General features: G+C 41.1%; 1 protein-coding gene across 6 annotated transcripts in view; it reads right to left on the reverse strand.

Moving 5' to 3' along the window:
• The window catches only part of Npr3 (natriuretic peptide receptor 3), a 67443-nt gene that overhangs the window by 17218 nt on the left and 31352 nt on the right, over positions 1-18873 (reverse strand). For all 6 annotated transcript variants that reach the window (XM_087616365.1, XM_087616364.1, XM_087616363.1 and 3 more), the window contains 1 exon segment: positions 127-262. In XM_087616365.1, coding sequence (XP_087472491.1) covers positions 127-262 — 136 coding nt within the window.

Genomic DNA, 18873 nt, shown 5'->3' on the forward strand with positions numbered 1-18873 from the left:
ATGAGACAAATGTTTTAAATGGAGAAAGAAAGACTCTAGAAAGGGCCTTAGTTCCAGCAGATAGGGCTCACAGGAGCAGCACCTTATTTGGCTGCTGTGCTGCAACCATGGAAACCGAATCCCTACCTTCAAATGTCCTGTTCCAAGTCTGCTGGATGATTTTCCCCCCATCCTTCTTGCTGTAGCCAGCTCTGAGCACTTCATGCAAAGCCAGAACGTAGAGGAGGATGGCATCATGGAAGCCTTCAACGAACATGTTCACCTGCAGAGGAAACCCACTGGGTGAGCCTGAGACCCTGGTGATTCCTATCCAACAATGATACAAGCAACCACCGTGGTCCAACCCGAGTCTGGAAGTGTGAGATCCACGGTGGAAGTGGGCAGAGCTATCAAAAGTAATGGCCAAGCCTTATGTTTCCTGACACTGACTGAGTAGGAAAAACCCTGACGTGGGAATTTGCAGAGCAAACAAAGCATTACAGAAGGCAAAGAAACAGTTCTGTGGTCCAGGTAATCATTCCGGGAACTTCCGACAGTTTCCTTCCATGCACGTCCAGCCTTCTACCCACATCTTCTGTCAGACTCAACATGAGTCTGACTCCCCAGTGAAGTCTGCCCTAACTTCCATAGCCCATAAGATCACCAAACTCTCAAGCGGAGGACACCCACAGAACAGTAGTAACTGGGCAAGCTGAGGCAGAGAAGTCAAGAGTCTGAGGCCAGCCTATACCACATGGCAACACCTTGTCTCAAAACATTAAAACAAAAATCCATTTGTTCATATTTATCAAAACTGTTGTCCATTGCCTATAGGTACGGAAGATACAAAAAGGGAACACAGTGCTTTCTGCCTGCCTATGGAGTGGGGCCATGCTGTCTTCTGAATTGGCAGTAACCCCTCGGTCTCTCTCTCCACCCTCTGCCAGACTCGAAGGACAGAGATGGATGCATTCTTGACTGTTGGTACAGTTTGATCTCTAGCTCCAGTAAGGTCTCTCTGATTTCCATAGCCTTGGTTTAATAAATGGAAACACTGGCCATTGAACTTAGGGAAGTTGCTGTCTCATTGCATTTTGTTTCATCTATATCCATGCACATGGTATAGATCCTTCTTCAAGGGTAATTGCAAGAATCATGGCATAACAGCATAAAGTGTTTGGTGCATATCAAGTGTTAAACCACTAGTTTTGTGGGTCACATAATGTTCTCCGTAGTATACACTAGAGTCTTATTCAGGATACAGTAAGAAGACATAAAATAGAGCAGTTAGTATTATAGATTGGGAAGATGACGGCAAGAAGCTCGTTGGTGGGAGCAAAAGCTGAGCTGAGTTTTGAAAATGAGCAGGTGAGTGGAAGGGAGGAAGGTTTGCAAAAACACTATGAATAGAATAATGTGGCGAAAGCATATCCTGACCACTGCTCCATTAAAAGCAGCAACCGCTCTGCTGAGCTGAGGCCAGAGGAATGAGGCCACGTGGAGACAACCAGTAGAAACTCAGACTGCTGGGATCAAAAGTCCTCCCCAGGGAACTTGGCCTGTCCTTAGTAGGCACTTGATACCATGACTTGCATTATTTCCTCCTTAGAAAGACTATAAGTCCCCTTTGGTAGGTCCTGCTTCCACATTTATACCGTTACAACATAAATTCGAGTAAAATGATCCACTGCCATCTTGAAATACTGGATAATTTGCAAACTGTACAAAAGGCACAGAATATTCATACCTCAAGAGTCAGAGTTAAGAACAGAAAGCCAAGGTTACAGGAAGACTTGGACATTCCTCAGAGGACCTGGGAGGTGCTTATGTAAGAAGCAGCCAGCCCAGTTCTTCTAAAGAGGAACCCACAGGAAGAATGCCTTCACTGACCTTCTGTACGGCCCAACTCAACATATTCACAGATGGTGTCTCCCTGTTTGAAAACATGAATGGCATCACGTCTTTCATGGGCACACCCACAGAGGGCAGCTCAACACCCAGTTTCATTTGTCCTCACCCCACCCCTCCTTGAGTCCTGTTTTGCATTATAGGAACAAATACTTCAGATTTGCCGAGAACCTGGGCAGCTCCAGCTTTGTCCTTTGTAGCTGTGTGCCTACATCATTCTGGGCCTTCAGTTCCTCATCTCAAAAGTTAAAGAAATAACAGTGCCTTCCTCCTGGGGTTGATAGCAGGTTAAGAAATGTAAAGGACTTCAAACAGCTTCTGCCACCATCAACCCTGATAACTTTTATTGCTCTGACTGTCTAGAGATGAGGAGTTTTAAACCCAAGAATTCTACTTAGCTTCTAATTCCGAGTAGCAGTATCCAATAAGCAACCTCTTTTATTGACCCATTTTATTCTTGATGGAAAGTAGGGCTGCTGATTCACACTCTGGTGCCCCAGACAGATCTCTTACAGCACTATGATCCTAATGCTACCAAGTAAAAAGCATAGCTCTGTCCAAGCTGGTTTATGCCACTGACCTTCAGGGTACATAGGACAAGTTCAAGGTCACAGAGATCTTGTAGTTGGCAACTAGCTGGATCTATAGCTCACTCCTAACTGGGACTCCTCAATCTCCAGATTCCTCATTTGTGAAGTACACGGCTTAATTTAGCACTGGATCACCTCACAGAGATTTTCTGGGGATTAAAATAAAACACCCACAGAAGTTCCTGAGACCATGAATGCCTTGGGTTCATACTCTTAGCTGTCAAACTTACATCTCAAAGATGCTGTTTTCTTAGGCAGAGAATGCTATAGAAATAACATCTACCAGTCAAAGATAATTTTCAACTGCCTCGAATATGCTAATTTAATTTTCCAAAGGAATACAAATTTTCACTTAGACCATGAAGTCATCATGACTTGAGAAAGCTTGCAGGCTGATGAATCTTAATAAGTAGAGTTTAGCTGTTAAATTTAATTCTCAAAACATGGTCATGATTCCCCTACAGGTCTATCCTCTCTTTTATACCTCTATAGAAATCACCTTGCTACAGGGGAAAGGCATGGAATCCTAGTTGGAACATTGAGGGAGGGAGGTGTCCTAAGAGAGCACTAGACTTCCCATGTCTTTCTGAAGAGCTCTTGGCTGCTAATTGTTGGCTTCCAGAGAAGGAGTCATGGTCTTCAATGGCCTAGCCACTATCAAGTTGCCCATTCTGTAGGAAATAATGTCCTACCCATGTTCATTTGAGCAACAGTTGCATGAGGAGTACCATTGTTTTGCTCAGTCTTCCTGAGTTTTATTCTTGCATGTAATGCTCTGCAAATCCCTGATGCTAGGCCACTGTGGTATCCCTGATTAAAATATGATGTGAGTTCCTGGGCCTCACCCTGTTTATTTATGTCTGCCTCCTCCTTTTCTTCCTCTTTCTTATCCTCCTCTTCTCCCTCCTTCTCTTCTTCTTCCTCCTCTTCTTCCTCTTCCTCCTTCTATCCTCCTCTCTAAATCCTTATCCAGAGACACCGTACTGATGCTGGCCATTGATGGGCCTGGTCATACACCCTAGCACCAAGACCTAACTACCCCTTTCCATCCCTTCCTTCTTGAGGCATTCTCCCATCCACTACAATGGGAGTGAACAATCGTCGGCCCAAGGAAGATGAACTTGAATTGTTTTTGTCCTAACGAGTTTGACACCAAACAGAACAGGTAGGCTCTGGACATAAACTCTGTTCTGAAACCTGTCTTGATTTCCAAGTAGACTGCAACAGTTACCTCTTTACTCTTTAGAGTGGCAGAGTGTCTCCCTCTCCTGCCACAGTTAGCGGAAAGGATGCTGGCCCCACTGAAGCTCTGTGGAGGAGGTTTCATCACACCTACCTCATAAACCCCCCAGTCAGAAGCAAACCCCTGATGCTGCCTTTTCTCAAGGAGAACATTCTCACTCTCACACATGGGTTTTAGTGGGAGGGAAGCCCGTTAGCACATTACAGCCACTGAAAATTGGAAGTGCAAATTAAGGAGAAAAACAATGAGAGAGGGGGAAAAGACAGCATTAAGTAGTGTTAGGAACACTTTCCTTTGGACTTCCCAGCTAGAAGGAACCAGATTACTTGTTGTGCCTCCCTGTCTCTGGACAAAACACTTGAACCTCGAGGTCCTGGCTTGGAGATCACACTGTTACCAATCACAGGAAATGGGATTCCCTTCACTAGATACTTGTTTGAGTGTTCACCGTCTGTTTTAGTTACAAGAGGAACAGAGGGGCAGAAAGGCTTACTTTGCCTCACAGGTCAAGGGAACAGTAATCATGGAGGCTAAGTCCTGGTGGCAGCACCTGAGCAGGCTAGTCCTACTGCATTGAAGTCACTAGGAAACAGAGAGCAGTGAGGGCTTGTGTAAGCTAGCTTCTTCCTTTTGACGCAACCCAGGATCCTAGTCCAAGGAAGCTGCCTTTCGTGTGGCCTCTCCCACTTCAATTAGACAACCCCTCACAGGCATATCCGAAGACTTATGTAATCTAAATAACGTGCCCAGAAGCTTGTCTCCTCTGAAATTCCAGATCCTTGATGGCAATCAAAACCCGCCATCATAACATCCTTTTAGCTGGAAAATCCTCCCATAGCATCATTTGCTGAGCTCTTAAATTCCTGAGTGCAGCCACTCCTGGGCCAAATAATGAAGATGTTGGATTAAGAAAACATGGCTGTTTGCAATCTCCACCGGCAGCATCACTGACCCATGCAGACAGGCTCTACACATGAAGTTATGACATGACCTCTTGTCTGCCAGCACTGTTAGCCACATTCTCTCTCATGGAGAAAGCTGAATAAAAGTGATCATCCTTTTCCTTTTTCAAATGAGCCTAGGATAGGTAACAGTTGGCCTTCTCGCATGGCCCCCCTGTTACACTGCATAATATCTTCCCCCATTTCTCTCTGGGGAGGCAAATTCACATTTAGATGAACTGCTCAATGCTTGTGAGTAAGTAAAGTCTACTTCAAATGCCCTGTATCATGAGAAAGACCTGTAAAGGGGGTGCCTGGATACCAGAAAAAATGCAAGGCTCTCAGGTGAAGGCTGCTGAAAGAAAACTCCCAAAGGGGAGTGCCAAGCTGAACCGTCCTGGGGTTTTGCTTGTGGCACTCACATGAAACCAAGCATGTCACACAGTGGTTCTATCTCCCTTACCACAAACTGTTGGTTCCCGATGCAAATGAGGAAAGCTGTGGGTGTTAATGTCTCAAGATCCTCTGAAAAAGACATGCCTTCTAACCTCTCATTCGGCTGAAGATCACATAAGAAAAAAGTGGACTTTTGGAAAGGGAGCAAGTAGGAGATGAACCACCGTCTGCTCTCTCCCTTCATAACTAATAATGCCAGCATCACCTTGTCAAATGGACATAATAAGGCCTTGGAAGTGGATCTTGTCTGAGTCCCATGCACTGCTGAAGACAGCAGGCATCAGGAGTGGCTTGGCAATGCTGCATGGGTAGCTCAAAAGCCCAAGATAACTCTACATTTGGTAAACACTGAACGCATCACTTCTATAATTTATACTTTAAATATATATTAGCTGGGACTGAGAGGACAACTCAGTGGATAGAGGGCTTGCTATGAAGTGTGAGGACCCCAGTTTAGATCTGTAGAACCCATGTGAATGCCAAGTGAGCGTGGTGGCTCAGCTCACCAGTAATTCTAGTGCTCAGAGGACAGAAGCAGCTGTACGCACTGTTTGGGGAAGCTCTGGGTTTAATGGGAAACTGCCTCAATGAATAAGATGCAGAGCTCGGGCCATCAACCTCGGGCCTCTACACACATGTATACACATATGCAAACATACATGTCTACCTCCGTGCATACACATACCACAGAAACATACTCTATGTATTATTAGTTTTCATTCAATTTCCCTAGAAGTCATAACATTAAAAGTCTGTACCCCAGCAACACTGGAAAGCACCATGTTCCAAGGGCTACCACACTCTCTCCAATGTCTCATAAAGAGAAGTCTCACTTTGCCAGACCGAGACTCTTGATTGCTTGTTGACGTATTTTAGCCTTGGGAGAAGTTAATCTAAACACACTGAAACTTCCCTGAATTCTGAGAAAGTCAGACATCTTATCAACAATGGAGCTAAATATTGCTTTTGCTTCTAGGATGGGAGATCTCTTCCTTCCTCAACTGACTTCAGGGTGGGATTTTCCCCTAAGTTGCCCAGAAAACTGTCTCCATCCTGAGCTGCCCAGAGAACTGTCTCCACCCTTGTATCAAAGTTGCTGGACTTGCAAGTATCTTTGATCATGTAGCCAAAAGAATAGCTGTCTCCCATGATAAAACCAATAAATCATAAACAGAAGGAGGATTTCTTCTCCCTCATCACCTAGAACAGAAGGGTTTAGAAAAAAAATATGCTGATAGAGATGCAGGTTTTGGTAGGGTGGGTTGTGAGGAAGATCTCACCTTACCAACTGCAGTGCATTTCTGTGTTTTTAACCCTCAGAGAACTCTCATTTTAGGGTACTTGAGGATGACTTGCAAATTAACTAAAGTTTTAAGGTAACCTTTTTTCCATTGTAAATATTTCTGTAAATACTACCAGTTGGATATTAGAACAGTAGGATACTTTTCTGAATCCAATCCTATTTTTATTTTATACAGTATTTTTCAACTGTGATCTTTGGAGCAAAAGCCAATGGCAGGAAAAAATAGTTTGTACCAGTTTCATGAAGTATGTCTTTGGGTTTTTGTAAATAATTTTAGCTCAAATAAAATTGCTACTTTAAATACAAAAAAAATGTCTTTGTGAGATCATAGAGTTATGTCGGCATTCATCATGACAATATAGACCTCATACCTGGCACGTCAAACTCACTGACAAGAGCAAACACTGGCAAGGAAATCAATCCAGTAAGTCTCCTGTAGAAGAGCAATCAATGAATAGGACTCTAGGGCTAACACAGCACAAGTGTCAATGGCCTTTTACAAACTTTTGGTGCTCACATAGGGAACTGCATTGTGAGTGACATCTATCCTTAACCTCGATAGCTCACTTATATGCATCTAGATGTCTGGAAAGCCAGTGGCCCAACCCCCATATGGCTTTGCAATACCAATGCGATTTGTGTCCTTTTCAAGGGAGAATGTTTACATGGTCATGAATCAAAACTCAGCAGGTTCAGACGACAGGTGACATGCAAGACAGTGACAAAGACACCAGAAAAGGAAGAGAGGAGAGACCAGGGAAGAGGGAGATAGCAAACTCAGAAATAGATAAAGGTTGAATGTCGGGACCTGCTCTTTCACAAATACCAAAAGGCTCTTTCCAATGGCTATAGGCCATTTGGTAATCTCCCCTTCCCTCTCTCCGTCAGCCTAAGCCTATAGTAACTTGGCATCTTATACTGTTTTTCCACAACCCCTCTCTTCTTCCTCCATACCTGCCCCTTTGCAAATAGTACCTTTATCAGGTCCTGTCACCTCCCTCAGGCAGGTCTTCTTTTTCCTCCCAGCACATTCACGGATAAACCTACTTTCACGCATCCACTCACACTTGCTCTCACCCAAACCTCCTCCTTTCCATGGCAGCTGCACTTAGCACAGATTTGAGTCTTGTCACTCAGCAGTCTCTTTTGCATATTTGCATGGCTGCGTACCTAGGCATTGCACTGCTACTGAGAATATCGGCCATGTTACAGGTACATCTCTTTTCATAGGTCCAAGGGCCAGCATCTAATACAGAAACTTCATTCACTTGAGTTGACCTAAGTGTCACCTGCCACTTCCCACTACTCTCACTTGTGCCTGCCTCTAGCATGCCATCATCTTGGCCATTTACTAACACTAATGTTCTGTAAATGAGGGGAAGAAATCCCAACATTTGTTACAGTGATATTTAAAATGAGGGTAAACAGGGTGTTGTGTAATCGTAGTCCCTGTGACTCAGGAGGTTAAGATCCAGATTGCTAAAGCTCACATCCCTGAGGCCAATCTGGGCCACATTGTGAGATCCTATCTGAAAATCAGAATAGAAATGGAATAAATGGGTCCGAAGAAAGGGTTTTAGGGCCTCTTCCATGATAAAACCAATAAATCCCACTGTGTTTTAGCTGTTCAAAGGCCTCCTTTGGGCACTGTTGGCTGAGATTGCTATAATGTGGGTACCGCAGCTACCACTTAAGGGCAAGGCTTCCAGACCAACACTGGGAGGGAGGCTCGTACTGCAGCTGGTGATCTCAATCAGTGAATTAGGACTAAATAGTTGTTTATGAGATCTTTTCCATCAAGGTTGCTACCAAACCAATAAAACTGAATTAACCAACATTGCTTTCGTAAGAAGCTCAGTGTTTTATATTTTGGAAATTATGTGTAGATAAAGTTAAGTAATTATTGGCAACTTCGGGGCATAGAATATTATTATTACATGCCTACAAAGTGAGATTTGTGTAAAGATAATCAGAACCGTAGAACAAAATAAATAATCTAAGATACACACACACATACACACACAGTCTTCCGGATTAGACTGAAACATCTCAACAGGGAAAACCAAGTCTTTTCAGCACATGGTAGGACTACAGAAAACAATGGGGAAAGATTGAGGTTTGACTCTCAAATCACAGCAGATACAAAGACTCACTTGAGATGAATCATAGACATAAGTATCCTGTCTAAAACTTTTATAAAGTCTGAAAGAAAATGGAATATCATTGTGATTTTGGCACTGGCAAATTTTTGTTAATGAGAAAGTACAAAAAGCACTGAACGTTAAAAAATAAATAGGCTAATGTATTCCACTCCTACGAAAGATTCACTTCCTTTAATTTGACTTTGTAAGCACATAACAAACTGCCCTGCTGCTACTTGCACATCAAGAAAGCAGGGGCGTCAGGAGTGTTATAACTACAGTCAGGGAGGTTGGTACTGACTCACATTCTTCCTCCACACCGTCTCTACACTCACAGTGGCTCCTTCAGTGTTCCCGTGTGTGATCCACTCACTCCAGGGGTCTGTCTTCATTGCCCTGGTCCCTTCAACTCACTCACAGCTACATACTCCAAAGTGACGTTTCTCCAGTGTTTGAATGCATAGAGTTTACCTGGGAACCTTGTTCAAAAATACATCTTGATTGATCCAGTCTGTGGAACTGGGAATCTAACTGTCCTTGTTCCCACAGTGTCTGAAATGATGCTCCTGACACTGATGCTTGCAAGGCTGTCCAATTCATCATCATCTGGAACTCTCAAGTCCTGGGACTACTACAGTCCCCTATCCTCCCATACTCTTCGATGTGCAGAACAAGCTCTTTGGACTTGGACTTCCCTCCTCCTCTGCATTTGGTTTCAGAGCTCTGAATGGAGTCATTTCAGGGGAACAAAAAAGTAGGTACATGAATGTCATTCAGGCCCAGGTGCCAATGGGAAACTACGAGTAGAAGCCTGCCTGACACTCAGGGGACAGGTTGCAGTCAGACACACACACATTGGTTATCTTCTACAGAGAAACAGTCACCCTGCCTATAGATGAAGGCTACACTACACATACACACACACACACACACACACACACACACACACACACACACACACACAATGTGTTTAGAGAGAAAGGGGCCAGAGGAGAAACTTGGAAGTAGCAATATTTGTGGAGCAAGCGGCAAAGAGAAATCATGAAAGAAAACTGAATACAGAGATCTGGTTAGAGAAACTCGCACATTGTGGTATTTGGGCAGCCAGGGCAGGAGCTAGTTTCCAAAATAAGAAAGATGTCTTTCGAAATAACTCTTCCACTTGGGCTGTGACTTCATTGCCCCCACCCAACCGTGTCTAATGCATCCCTGCTCCTAAGCTTCTGTTCCTTTTATTTGTCTTACTTAAAAGGCTCATCGTTCCTTACCCATCAAAAGTTGCCTGCACAGGCACTAGGCTGTCCTCAGAGTACCTAGGACAATACTTTACCTCAAGGTAAAGAAAGCACTTACCTTAGTAAGGGCTTGATAGTATTCACAGAGGCTCAGTCAACAAACATCTTCCAGCTCAACTACCTATTCCTGATGTTACATAGGTCAATAGAGTGGTCACTACAAGGGAACTGTGGACACAGAGGACACCAAATAAGATAGCCCTCAATCTGGCCAATCCAAGAAGGGTCAAGTTACTACGTTAATATGATCCACAGGATTTCTTAATGAAAACTGCCAATCTCTTTAAGATCTTTAGGATAGAGTGGAAGAACATATAACTGACTTCAGTAATTAGTAGTCACTCATCGAGACAGTAGAGTAGATGAAGTCATTGATAAAGCTCTCAAATTAAAGCCAAAGCCAAAGACTTATAATAAAAATAAAAATCCCTACCTCTAAATCACTATCCACAGGGCCAACATTTTTAGATCGTTAGCAAATGAAGCAAGCTGGCTGCAGTGGAGCACTAGAAAGTACAGACTAATTCATTATAATATCCTAAAGCTCAACTCACTTTCAAACTTCAATCTGGTTTCAATGGTTGAATCCTAGTAATATATTACTCTGTTCTTATTTATAATGTGCTGAACCCCAGAAAAGATGTCACTTAAAACTATTCTTATATGACACCTGAGGCCCTGAGGGTGTTCTACTTACAGCTCCTGGGATGTTAACTTTGGACACCCTCACCCAGCGCACTTAGTTATAAAATCCCTTTATCAATCATTTTTTTCATAACTTCCAAGAGTAATTTAATATGAATTTTATCCATTTAGCAGATTAGAGTCTCCGACAAACAGGTGCCCTTGTGTCCTTGATAATGTTAGTAATGTTGTGTTGTATTGATGGTCATTATCTTAGTTTCACTTCTGTTCCTGTGATAAAATACCCTCTGACAAAAGCAAAGTAAGGGACAAGGGACAGTTTATCTCACAACTCTAGGTTATGCTCCATTAGTAGCAGGGATGTCATGGTGACCGGAGCTTGAAAAAACTTACCACATTATGCCCACAGTTAAGAGAAAGCAAAAGGCACTTACAGGCTGTGCTCTGTTCAGTTCCTCCTCTTAGTCCTACAGTCCAGGGGCGGGTGCTGCCCACTTTTCTTGCTGGCTCATTCCATATCAAGTAAAGCCCTCAGAGGCATGCCCCTAGACCAACCCAATCTAGACAATTCCTCCCTGAATCTTCCTTCTACATTGTGTCAAAATAATAATTTAAAATGGCCACCTCGCCCATCAACTGACTTTTTTAAATTATTTTTTGCTTTTTGAGATTTTAATTAGTTATATCATTCCCTGTTCCCTTCCCTTGCTCCAAACCTTTTCCTATATTCCTTATTCTTTTCCAAATTCATGGCTTCTGTTTTCATTAATTATTGTTGCCTACATGTATGTATGTATGTATTTATGTATGTATGTATTTCTAAATACATATGTACAACCTAGTTAGTCTGTATAATATCATTTGTATGTGTGTTTTCATGGATGACCATTTGGTGTTAGAAAAAACAATCAGTGTGCTCTACCCTAGGGAAGACTATCTCTCCCACTCTCCTCTTTCCTTAGTTGTTTATAGTTCTTTGTATAGGGCTGAGATTTCTGGACTTCTCCCAACCTCTTTCATATTCACATGGATCAGGGATCATTGTGGAAGAAGACGCAGGAAGATTGCAAGAACCAGAAGAACAAGGAGTTTGCTGTAAGATTATATCTCCTAGAAGATACACCCACACACATCTCACGAACATGGTGGTCTAAACATGAACTGAACAAGGTCAAACAACATCATTGAGCCACTGCCTTGGGCTCTCCCACCTCATGTACCAATGAAGAGAGCAGCATCGATGAACAATGGCCTCCTGAACCAAATCTCTGCCCTATAGTTACAAACAAAACCCCTGTGGATACACTCAGCATGCAACATCAGAATTCCCTGTTAACAGTGGCTGGGGAGGCTGAAATTGGCCTATCGGCCTCTTTGCTCCCAAGCTGGATGTCTTAACATATGTCATTTCCTTCTAGCTCCTACCAAATGACTTGAGGTCCAGAGTTATTCTGTTGTGACACTGAGTTGAAATCAAACACTCATGTAATAGAGTTTAAATTATGAAAGGACCATTACTCCTCTAGTCATTGGGTGACTTCATAAGTCGTTCTACACTACTTTCCTGCAGCAGATGAGGGATGCCTGACATCCACAGAACATTCTCTGGCAACACAATACCAATACCTCCTCTAGGTTCATTCGCCTCAGGCCTTCCTTTTCCAGGTTCTCCCTTTAAACTCAGTCTCCTGGGGAAGCTAATCTACAGCCCCAACATCACTGTGTAAAGGAGCCCTGAGTAAAGAAGGGATAGCAAGACCCCAGGTTGACACAAAGCCTTTAGAAAGGATGAGAAATGCAGAAAAAAGAATTTTGTCCGCTAATATTGCCCTTCCAGGCCTTACAGGCTCACAAGTGCAGTTCTTCAGCCTTAGGTACATTCTTCCCACAGGTCAAACTGGTCTTGTGCCTACAGTATGGATTCGAGGTGAACAGACTTCTCTGAGAATAATTACATTGTACTTCAGATGTGAGGAAGTTGCCCAGATGAGCTGGCATGCCCTTCTACCCCAGTCAGTATCAGAAAACTCCTTAGCCTTTCAGTTGTGGGTGGCTTTGCGTGCACAATGCTATTTCGCTCATGCATTCGTGAGAGTGTTATCACCATTGCTGCAAACATCTTTGTGTCTCAAGTTGTTGTATCGCCACAAACACTAACACTACCCCACATTCATTCAAAAGGATAAAACAGGATGCTTGGCTTCAGAGTCCTTTTGCGTAAGCCCTGGGCCTCTTTGTATTTTTCCAGTGTGCTAGGTCAAAGCTTTTTACAGTTAGAAAGCCACACCTAACAATGTGTAACAATCACAAGCAAATGAGTGCTTATTTATAGTCAAAAAAGCTTTAACCCAGAATATTCCAACGTCTTCAAATAGTCTATTCGTGTTACTTAACCTATTTAAAAGATACCAGAATAATTTAAAACAATTTCCACCTTTAAGAAAATGACAGTGATTTTTTTAAGTCCAATATCTTCATTTAAGAGTTTTGAAGGCCAGCAAATATTTCTCTAGCTAGCAAAAACCCCTTGCCATGCCTCCATCCCCCCTTCTTTTTTTCCTAACAAAACCCCTCATCCATTTTCCTAATACAACTAATCTTATTAATATGTTTGCACGCAGACTCATCGTTCTTTTTTTTTTTTTTTTTTTTTGTTAAAACCAACTTGAGATTTGATTCTATTCTCACAAATAAAATTAGCAAGGACCTCCTGCATCTGAAAAGGACTTTTCATTTGGACACACTATCCCTGGCTGGCTATGAGAAAATGGGGTGAGATCTGAGGAAAGGGAGCTGCAAGAGAAGGGGCTGCCTTTCCATTCTGATGGAGCCTTGCAGAAGCCTTGACTGCGCAGTGCTGTCAGAGTGGGGCAAATACATTTTGCATCAACTGCATTCTCTTCTCTTTCATTTGTTTGGCTGAAGACCTAACTTTTCCATTCTTCAACTAAGAGATTTTGGATCTAATTAGATAGCATGAGACAAGAGGAGAGTGAAATAAATACCTCGCTGAGATGTTATTGATGACTGATAAAGTTAAATGGATTAAATACCATGAGACCTTCCCCCTCAGAGAAATTACAGTATTACTTTTCAACACTTTAAATGTCTCAATATGTCACATCTAGGCTCTTTAAACAATTATTTATTAAACCTTGTGTCTCTCAAATACAACGCCTAATGAGCTGCCCATCCCCCCACTCCGCATTGATTTGTGAGCATCAGAGGGAGACCTAGGATAGGAAACATGCTCCCAAGGCACCCCATCCCATCCCCTCTGCCACACTGCCACACATCAGACTCTCCCACAGTATTTGTTTAAATAGACAAATTTTCAACTTTTAAAGAAAAAGAAAAAGCAAGCTATGGGTGGCCTGAGAACCACAAATGAGCAAATACCCCAAGTCATAAAATCCCCTTCTGTTCAGAATACCCGGTTAGAAATACAAAACAGTATTTACCAAATTCTACCCAGGGTTAAAAACAGATCACATTAGAAACTGTAAAACTGAACTTGAAACCACAAAGCACTAAGATCCAGAATTGTCTTTTTTTTTTAATGTACACTACACACTCTTTTTATTTATTTTTTTCTTTTAATGTTCAGTTGTTTGTTTGTGAGGAGACCAACACAAGCGGTGCTGCCCATATGGGAATCAGGGCAATTTGCAAGAGTCAAGTCTCTCTTTCCACCAGGTGGTTCTGGGGATCAGAATCTAGTCCTCGGGAACATGCCACGGGTGTTATACATCAGAGGAATCCTGATCCATTCTTTAGAATTAGGCTGCAATCCTACATCTGCAAGCCTTGTGGCTGTGTCTTTGTAAAACAAGCTAGGCACAGAACATTGCAATTCCTTAACTCTTGAGTCCAGCATTAGGGCTTGCCTTTGCAGTTAAATAATATAGGCTGGTGGCCAGCTTAGAGCTAAAGAAAAGCTGGTTGTGTATACTCTAAATCTAGAATAGTATTTCAAAGAAGCATTTCTGATGTAGTATTACAAACAGCTGAGTACTCTTATGTAATAAAATTCTCCTACAGTGTGTGTACTTCTGTGTACAAACCTATGGTGCCCTGCACATGGGTTAACTAGGAAGTAATTTTACAATAAAGAATGAACAAATTCTATACCCAGCTAATGATAATGACACTTAGCTTTTAAACTAAGACTTGTTAGACATAACTTTGAGCTTTAAATAGCAGAAACCTAAAAATGAGAAGACCCGGCTAGAATCTACAGTTGTTAAGCAGAGAAGTCAAGAAATCTGACCAAGAAGATAGAGAAATATCTAGGGTTTTCTGTCTGGCCAGTCAAACCTACTAGGCCAGTTCCAGCGAGTTTCAGGCCAGCGAGAAACCCAGTCTTCATAACACAAGTGGATGACACAGGTTTTCCTTTAGCTTTACATGCCTGTGATACATATATGTATGCACATGCATACACACATACCCATATACAACAAAAAGGAAGTCAGAATCCGTCTACTAAGCTTACACAGAAAAGAAAGAAACTGTTCTTCCCCATCCTGCCAGAAGACAAGTGTGTCACTGAGGAAAATGTAAGTGCAAAAGAGTGTGCCCGGAACAGATGAATAGGGAAAGTGTGAAGCTGAGAACGTTGGTAAGAGTGGTAAGTCTGGGGTCTTAGATGACACTCCTTTCCTGGCTCCCAAAAGTTAATACAGCCTAATGACCTCCAGAAGGTTCAGAAGAGTATTTTTTTAATGAAACTGGCCATCCTATGAGAAAAATGTACTCAAGATAATAATGTTTAAGGTGATTCTTCAAAATAGCTGGGTTGATGCTCATGGCGCTCCAATCCAGTTCAACATTAGACAGATTTGTTATCAAAGCCCTGGAGAGGGCTGAAGGAGGCACATAAAAATAGAAGGAGAAAAACACTCATGAAATGCTTCCAGTATGGACGATGAAAAGATAAAATAGCAACAAATAAGAACCTGGAAGAAATTGGGAATGTAGATGGATAAGACAATAAAAAGGATGACAAGACTCCTAACTCAACAAGCATAAATAGCATCAGTTATGAGAAAGAACTCATTGATGTGCCTTTTGATAGGATAATATTTACCTTGATTGTTTATTTAATTATGACAGAGCATCAATTACAAAATTAGCCCCAATTTTAGACAAATTAAATAAAAATAGCATATACTCTAGAATTGGTAGAAGGGATATCAGGAAGATAAGCCTCTGTGTCCAAGAACCGAAGTCAAGGTGCTGTTTTGAAGTGTGGATCCACGCAGACAAGCAGAAAGTATGGAGGTTTTTCTTTGTCTTTCTCATTTCTAATCTTTTTTATTTTTTTCTTGAAGACAGCATCTTCAAGTCTTGGCTTGTCTGGAACTCATTATGTTGACCCAGCTGACCTGGAACTTGTAGTGATCCTCCTGCCCTGGTTTCTCAAATACCAAGATCATGGGCATATACCACCAAATCTACCTAGAAAGCTTTTGAAAATTAAAAATATAAAAGACATTTCCAAATCTAGTAGTTTGGATGATAAAGTCAGAACAATCTCTCAGAAAGGAAAAGAAAAAGGCAGAATTAGAAATAACACTTGCTTTGACAGCATAAGTACTAGAAGATGAGACAGATAATATAAGAACCAGATAAAGATGACTACCACTCAACTCTAAAAGTTTCTGAAGGAGGGAACTAAAGACATGACATCGAGATTTTAAAATACACACACCAAGCCCAGCGCAGTAGCTCACATCTATAATCTCAGCATTTGGGAGACTAAGACAATAAGCTTGCCACAGTTCCACAGTCTGAGCTACATAAAGAACTCCAGCCCAGTCAGAGCTACAGTGCAAGACCCTGTCCTCCAAATAACAAAATATAAAATACAAATGGATAAGCAAACACACTCATACCAGGACTCATCACTGAGAATTTTCAGATCACCAATCAGTCCAGTTTTCTGTTTGTTTGTTTGTTTGTTTGTTTGTTTGTTTTCTAATTCATTCCCCCTTCCTTCTTCTGTGTCACTTTGCTTTACATCATTAAAAGATAACTTCTCTTGGTTGTATTTCACTGTCATGTTACTCCTGATTAGTTCAGTCTGCATGGAACACAGGCAAGAGAACAGAACCAGAAGGAAGAGGAAAGCCAGGATATACCCCCTCCCAACTCTCTCTTTGCCTTGAGTAATATCTCCAGTAAAAACTGTATTTTTCCATCCTTCTAGCTTTTGTGGGCAGCCCAAACTTTGGGGACCTAATAGATCCCCATGATCCTAATGATGACTTTTTGCAATTTCTAATTTCTGGCTTGCTTTACTCTTCCATTAGGAATCATCTCCTCTAACATGTTGAACTCTGTTCGTTCTATTGAATTCCTGCTGAACTGGCTCTATTTGCCTTACTAGAACCTCACTGATACAATCAATCAAACAGAGGAAATACTAAAAGTCTTGAAGGATAAACAGGAAAAGAAAACAGAACTTTAAAATAAAGAATTAAAATGATAACAATAAGAGCTACAAAATAAAAGTAATGGCATCAAAGTCTTATGGAAAAAGAATCTTTAAACTACAATTTTATACCCAGCTAAACTGTCAACTTAATGTTGAAATAATTAGTATTATTATTAATATAGTACAAAATGTATAATGCACAAAGTATCAAAAACTTTTTCCCATTGATGCACTCTTTCTTCAAAACAAACAAGAATTTTAAGAATAAAAAAGGAGATATGATATCTAAAAAAAAAAAGGATCATGCAATACAAGAGAAAACTAAAAGACAGTTCCAAACTGATGTTAAAATAAGAAATTACTCCAAACTGGAGCAGAAAGATAAGGTTCAAAACATTAATGTCATGACATAAAACCCTTTACTGAGGCACTAAAATAAAATAGTAAGAACTATGTAAAAGCAAATAAGAAAACTGTCATTAAATTCCAGAGAAGGTACAGGAGAAACAACAAATGCTCACAACAATGAATGTGTAAGAAGTGAGCACGACATCTCAGAAATAAAGCTAATGGTTTCTCTAATATAAGACTAGATAGAACTTTAGCATTTTCTTCATTTTTCTTCTGGGGAAATGATTTTTTCAATGTAATCCTGCACAAATATTGTTCTTATTTGTGTAAATAAACATGCCTCAGGACAATAACCAAATGGTATACTATCCAGCTGTAGCCATGATCTAGCCCAGTGGTTCTCTTCTTTTTTCTACATGGATCACCTAGGTGAAACACTGACTCTCTCTCCAAAATGTATATGATTATGCTGTAAATCTTTACATGAGCATAATAATAAAAATCTGAATACTATCTTTTATCTTTTCTTCAAGCCTTATTTTGTAAAAAAAAAAATTAACAAGAAAAGAAAATATTAGGAGACAAAATAATGTGTCAAACAATTTGATCTTTTTTCCATTTCAGGAATCAAGACATAGTATCAAAATTTTACTACCAAGAATAACAATGTAAATAATCCATTTTAAAAGCATATAGACAATATCAGGAAAATCATTAATCAACCCTGTGTAGTCAGAAGCCCAGAAGGGAGGAGACACGGAGGAATTTATATATGACTATAATCCTTATAGTACTAAAAATGTACTACTTAATTGAATGTACTACCTTTTTCATTCATTGTATCATGCCCTTTCAATCTGGAAATCTACGATATTTTTATTTAAACAACATCAGGAAAAGAAGGTGAAGTTCACCCAAGGGAAAAGCCAACTGTTAAAGTTCCAGCTGGTGAATAGGTCTCAAAAGTGCCAAATACAATAGGAAGAATGGATCAAGGCCAGGAGTGGGATTTACAGGAAGGAGAACCCAGGGATGCTGCCAGAGCCAAAAAAAAGTGTCTTCAACTTTGGCTCACCCAGTCCTAAGAAATAGTAGTGAGAACAGCAGGTCCTGGAAAGTCAGCTGACTCACGAGTGCAGAATGAATGAATGTGTAAGAAGTGAGCACGACATCTCAGAAATAAAGCTAATGGTTTCTCTAATATAAGACTACATAGAACTTTAGCATTTTCTTCATTTTTCTTCTGGGGAAATGATTTTTTTCAATGTAATCCTGCACAAATATTGTTCTTATTTGTGTAAATAAACATGCCTCCGGACAATAACCAAATGGTATACTATCCAGCTGTAGCCATGATCTAGCCCAGTGGTTCTCTTCTTTTTTCTACATGGATCACCTAGGTGAAACACTGACTCTCTCTCCAAAATGTATATACTGTGCACTTACAGAGTCGGGTATGTAATTACAAGTAGTCAATGCATCATGAGGCAGGAAACTTTCATCTCCTTAAAGCACCTACAGAAACCTGTGAAAGGGCCCTCTGCCTCCATCATTCTGCTGGAGATGAGTACCATCCACATGT

This window comes from Rattus norvegicus, chromosome 2 (genome assembly GCF_021556685.1).
Source record: "Rattus norvegicus strain SHRSP/BbbUtx chromosome 2, alternate assembly SHRSP_T2T, whole genome shotgun sequence".
Lineage (NCBI taxonomy): Eukaryota > Metazoa > Chordata > Mammalia > Rodentia > Muridae > Rattus > Rattus norvegicus.